The 5,420-nt window shown below is 51.9% G+C and overlaps 2 protein-coding genes across 2 annotated transcripts; both read left to right on the top strand.

Moving 5' to 3' along the window:
* Nucleotides 1-229: 229 nt before the first annotated feature.
* DICSQDRAFT_55295 (uncharacterized protein) lies at nt 230-658 on the top strand (the record flags this gene model as incomplete). The annotated part of the gene is made up of 1 exon (XM_007363642.1): nt 230-658. A coding segment is annotated over one exon (429 nt), but the record flags the coding sequence as incomplete, so codon positions are not given.
* A 681-nt stretch (nt 659-1,339) lies between these two features.
* On the top strand, nt 1,340-1,876 carry DICSQDRAFT_27490 (uncharacterized protein; the record flags this gene model as incomplete). The annotated part of the gene is made up of 1 exon (XM_007363641.1): nt 1,340-1,876. A coding segment is annotated over one exon (537 nt), but the record flags the coding sequence as incomplete, so codon positions are not given.
* Between the last annotated feature and the right edge of the window lie 3,544 nt (nt 1,877-5,420).

Raw genomic sequence — 5,420 nt, 5'->3', positions numbered from 1 at the left:
CCCCACTATCCTTCCATCCGACTCGGACCTACCGGAGTTTACCCGTCGTCACTTCAAGAGACACGGTCACCTCGACGTCCAGTCCCAGATTGACCACGCCCTTGCAGACGACACTTCGGATCGTCTTCGTCACCGCCGTCAATATCGGCATACCCCTATCATCCCTCGTCGCAAGGCCCTCCCCCCATCTGTACCCTCTTCCCAGCCGCTCAACAGACCGCTCGCTGCACGTCTCACCACACCACCACCAGTCGTTGTCCCATCCACCCCTACGGTCCCTCTCCAGTACCGTATCTCTGCACCACCTATCCCCTCCTTCGCACGTCGTGATCCCATCGATCTCGTTGCCATCGTAGGCTCCAAGGTCAGTGCCGTCATCAAAAGACTGCAGGCCATTTTCCATCGCAAGGACCAGTTGCTCAACATCCCCCACGACCAACGACTCGCCCTTCAGCGCATCGGCGACAGGCTCGAGTGGATACTCGACAACATCGAGAACGGCTCTTCGTGGACACGCAGTCAGCAACAGAACATTGATTGGTTCTGTAAGGAGTTTGGGAAGGTCAAGTTTAGTGGACTTGGACAAAACTTTGAGCGTGTTGTCAAAGCTCTGGTCGAGTTAGAACGTTTTGGGTACTTAGATTGGATTGTCGTTTAGTTTGGATATCAGATATCTGTTACAATGGCTTCAGGCTCTCGTTACGCCCTTCTGGCAGAGGATGACTTTGAGTCAGACGACCCGGGCCCATCCAATCACCCGGGACCATCACAGGCACACACCCGCCCAGCTTCACCCACTGCCACGCTTCAAGCGTACCCGGAAATTCAATGGATCTACGCCAGTGTTGAGTACGATTCGTTGGAAAACGCTATCCGTGCCTCGGCAGATAGCTTAGGCATCAACAACCAGGCTTACGTCGACTGGACTATCTCCGTAACAAGGGACATCACACGGCGCGAAGTGGTCAATGTCTACAACGTCCTCGGTGGCAAGATATATGAACATCGGAACGATTTCCTCAATGAGTGTGACACCACCCACGCCACCTTCAAAGAGTTGGACGCGTCTATGACAGGCCTTCACACCAAGGCTGACACTGCTGGGAACCTCGCTCTCAAAGCTGTGGAAGAGAACAAACAGTTGAAGGCGGAACTGGTCACTGTTGAAGCGGACCTGGAGGTTCTCAACCGGAACAATACGGAGCTTGTCAAACGGTACAAGGAACTCGCGGCCAAGTTTACACAGTTGGAGCAAGGCCTGTCGACCCGCACCACGCTTGATATCAGTACCGCCCCGGTCTCTGCCATATCACAGGCCTCGCGTATCAAGGCATCAGAACCACCCAAGTACAAGGGCAACAAAGGCTCGGACATCACTCTCGAACAATGGTTACAGAAGATGGGCCTTTGGTTCCGTGTCCAGAAAATCACCACAGACGATGACAAGATTACCCTGGCCCTCATGTACTTGGAAGGCGGCGCGCACGACTACGTCGAGGACTACGTCGAGACAGCATCGAACGGTGGAACCCTTGGATCCTGGACCGACTTCGTCAACCGACTCAAGGCAGGCTATCGTCAACTGGCTCCCGAGAAGACCACGCAAACATCCCTCGAGGAGTGGTGCTCAAAATCTCACTCCACGGTCATTCAGTTCGCCGAGAACTTCCGCCGCTACGCATCGAAGTCTGGTTACGCTGATGTAGAACTCATCCGACGCATCGACAACCAGGTCGGCAAGAACTCGCAGATTCTTACGGTTATGACGGCAATGCGGCAAGTCAACCCGATGCTGATTCCAACGAAATGGGAGCACTACCTGGACTGGGTACTGAAGCTGGAAATGGAAACTCGGGGAAATCAGGCCAAGTCGTCGTCGCAGCAACACACGACCAGTCGCCCCCCACGGGACCCCAATGCCATGGATGTCGACGCAATGCCCAAGCCGGAGAAGCTCTCCAAGGAACAACTCGAATGGCTCGACAAGAAGCTCTGTTTCCGCTGTGGCAAGCACAAGTTTACGACTGGCCAGAAATGTCGGAACCCTCAGTACACGGGCTACTACGAGCTCCCCGACATGAAGAAGCAACCGACTGCTCCGACCAAGGTACGCACGATGGACACGGCCGATGAAGACAAATGGGAGTACATCCATTGGGCCCTTGAGGAGTTTGAAACCGCCAAGGGAAAAGGCAAAGGCAAGGCACCGGAAACCGAGACTGCCGCACACATCGTCGAGGTCAAGGAATCTGAGGAGGATTTTCTGGAACGGGTACTTTGAAGACTGACCAAAGTATCCGACTCTGTAATCATAGCGTAGACCTAGAGGACTCTTTTGTTCCGCGTTTGAATGTTATTTATCTCGCATCAGCACATCTCCCGTGAAATTCGTTCAATCTCAAAGTTTCCCTCACGCAAGGTACGCATGAAGTTCAGTCAGAAGCCCTCCTCAATTCAGGAGCCTACTCTTGTTTTATCCACCACCAGTTTGTTCAAGAACACGGACTCACCCTACGACGCCTCTCTCGTGAAGTGCGAGTTTTCAATGCAGACGCCACCGAGAATAAGAAGGGGTTGATCACACACTACGTCCGTTGTTTACTCCGTATCGGAGATCACCTCGCTTGGCAGTCATTCCTTGTCACAGATATCAGGCGGCAAGACATCATCATTGGCATGGCGTTTCTACGTGAACATAACCCTGAACTCGATTGGAATGCAGGAAACATTGAGTTCACACACTGTCCCTCAACATGCACCCGGCACACAGTGCAGGACGAAGAATTACGGAGTTTGCAACTTCCCCGAGTGGAAGATGTTGCACAAGATCAGTACGGTGACCTCGGCCCTGAATCCTGGGAAAGCACCGATCAGTTTATTCATTGGGTGAACTTCTCAGATGACCCGAGTGCGCGTCAGATGCGAGCCAGGTTAGAAGAGAAAAAGGACGCCAACCCTGCAACGAAAGGCGAGCAGGATCGCGAATACTGGTCAAACCATGTACCAGAACAATACCGGCAGTATGGCGACATCTTTTCCAAGAAAGCCTCGGAAAGAATGCCAACACGGAAGCCATACGATCATGCAATCAAACTAGTTCCTGGAGCCTCACTCCCCAAACCGGCCAAATTGTACCCACTCAACCTCGACGAACGGAACTCGCTTGAAGCTTGGATCACGGAGCAAGAAGACAAAGGCTACATCCGCACATCCAAGAGTCCTACCGCTGCCCCAGTCTTTTTTGTCCGTAAGAAAGATGGAAGTTTACGTTTGGTCCAGGACTATCGGGCTCTGAACGCGGTCACGAAGAAGGACAAGCTTCCGATCCCCCGGATCTCAGACCTTGTGGATAGGCTTCCGCATGCATTGATCTTCACCTCACTCGACCTAAGGTGGGGCTACAACAATGTTCGCATTTGTGAAGGAGACAAAGAGAAAGCCGCGTTTATCACTCACAAGGGACTGTATGAACCAACAGTCATGACCTTCGGCCTATGCAATGCACCCAGCTCGTTCCAAGCAATGATGAATGAGGTCCTAAAGGAAGAAATTGCGACCGGACATGTCATGGTCTACATCGACGACATCCTCATCTTTACAGATGACCTCACTCTACATCGCCAACTAGTAGAACAGGTCCTGAAGAAGCTGCGTGACAACGACCTCTTCGTCAAACCTGAAAAGTGCAAGTTTGAGCAGCCCTCGGTTCACTTCCTCGGACTCGTCGTATCAAAGGATTCAATCTCTATGGATGAGTCTAAGGTGCAAGGTGTCAAGGAATGGCCTACTGCGACCAAAGTCAAACACGTTCAAGCTTTCCTCGGATTAGCCAACTTCTATCGGTGTTTCATCAAGGACTTTGCCAAAATTGCACGACCACTCACTAAGCTCACGTGCAAGGACAGTCAGTGGCAATGGGGAGAGGAACAAGAGCAGGCCTTTGAAGGACTCAAAACCGCGTTTACAACTGCTCCAATCCTTCAGATCCCGAACGACACAGCTCTCTACCGGCTAGAGACAGACTTGTCCGACTTCGCAACAGGGGCAGTGTTAGAACAACTTGGAGAGGACAAGCTATGGCACCTGGTTGCCTTCTACTCCAAGTCCCTCAATGTTCACGAACGCAACTATGAGATCTACAATAAAGAGCTTCTAGCCATCATCCGAGCCTTGGAGGAATATCGACACTACTTGGAGGGACATCCTGAACCGATTGAGATCTGGTCAGATCACCTCAACCTCACCTACTTCCGACAAGCACAGAAGCTCACATGCCGACAAGCCCGATGGAGTTTATTCATGTCCCGCTTCAACTTCGTTCTGAAGCATCGCCCTGAGAAGACAATGCTACGAGCCGACCCTCTGTCCAGGAGGCCAGATCATGAAGAGGGGGTAAGCAGTGATAACTTTGGACAGACACTGCTGAAACCCGAGTTTTTCGCAATCAAAGCCATGCAACCTGGTCACGCCTCCATCGTCGACGACAAGAAACTGCTCAAACACATCAAAAAGGCCCTTGAAAGTGATAAAATGATGAAGCACTACAAGAAATTGCTAGCTAGTGGACCCCGGGAGTTTGGAAAGTACCTGCAAGATTGGAACATGGAGAACGGTTTACTGTTACAACGCGGCAAAGTCTACGTGCCCAAGGACCAAAGCATCCGCCTCGACCTGCTCAAACTACATCACGACACGTTATTAGCAGGACACCCAGGAAGGTGGAAGACCTTGGAAATCATTGCACGGAACTATTGGTGGCCCGGCATGTCAATCGACGTCAAGAAGTACGTACAAGGATGTGACACTTGCCAACGAAACAAGTCAGTCAGGAAACCACCGTACGGATTACTGCAGCCAAACGAGATCCCCGCTGGACCATGGGAAATCTGGTCAATCGATATCATCTCCCAGCTTCCGCCTTCGGTTGTTAGACACGGCAACACCTTTACCGCGATAGTAGTAGTAGTGGACCGACTCTCGAAACGGTCCCACTTCTTCGCAGCTAACGACCACTTCTCGGCAACAGAAGCAGCTGAGCTCATCTATGAACACATCCTGAAACACCATGGCCTACCGCGGCAGATCATCTCTGACCAAGGCACACTGTTTGCGAGTGCAGCATTTAAGGAATTTTGCAAATTGCTAGGAATTCGATCGTCAATGTCCACGGCTTATCACCTACAAACAGACGGACAGACTGAGCGAGTCAACTAGTCGCTTGAGCAGTACCTTCGGATCTTCACAGAACACCGACCAGACGATTGGGCATCCCTTCTGTCCACCGCGGAGTTTGCGTACAACAATGCCCCACACGAGTCAACCGGCCTGTCACCCTTCTTCATCGAGTATGGGTACAACCCCAAGATGGCCCCCGACGTTCGTGAAGAACTTGCCTTCCCATCCCTTGAAGATGTATTCCA

Source organism: Dichomitus squalens, assembly GCF_000275845.1.
Source record: "Dichomitus squalens LYAD-421 SS1 unplaced genomic scaffold DICSQscaffold_6, whole genome shotgun sequence".
Lineage (NCBI taxonomy): Eukaryota > Fungi > Basidiomycota > Agaricomycetes > Polyporales > Polyporaceae > Dichomitus > Dichomitus squalens.
The sequence above is the reverse complement of the archived record's forward strand: the minus strand, read 5'-3'. Positions and strand labels throughout refer to the sequence as shown.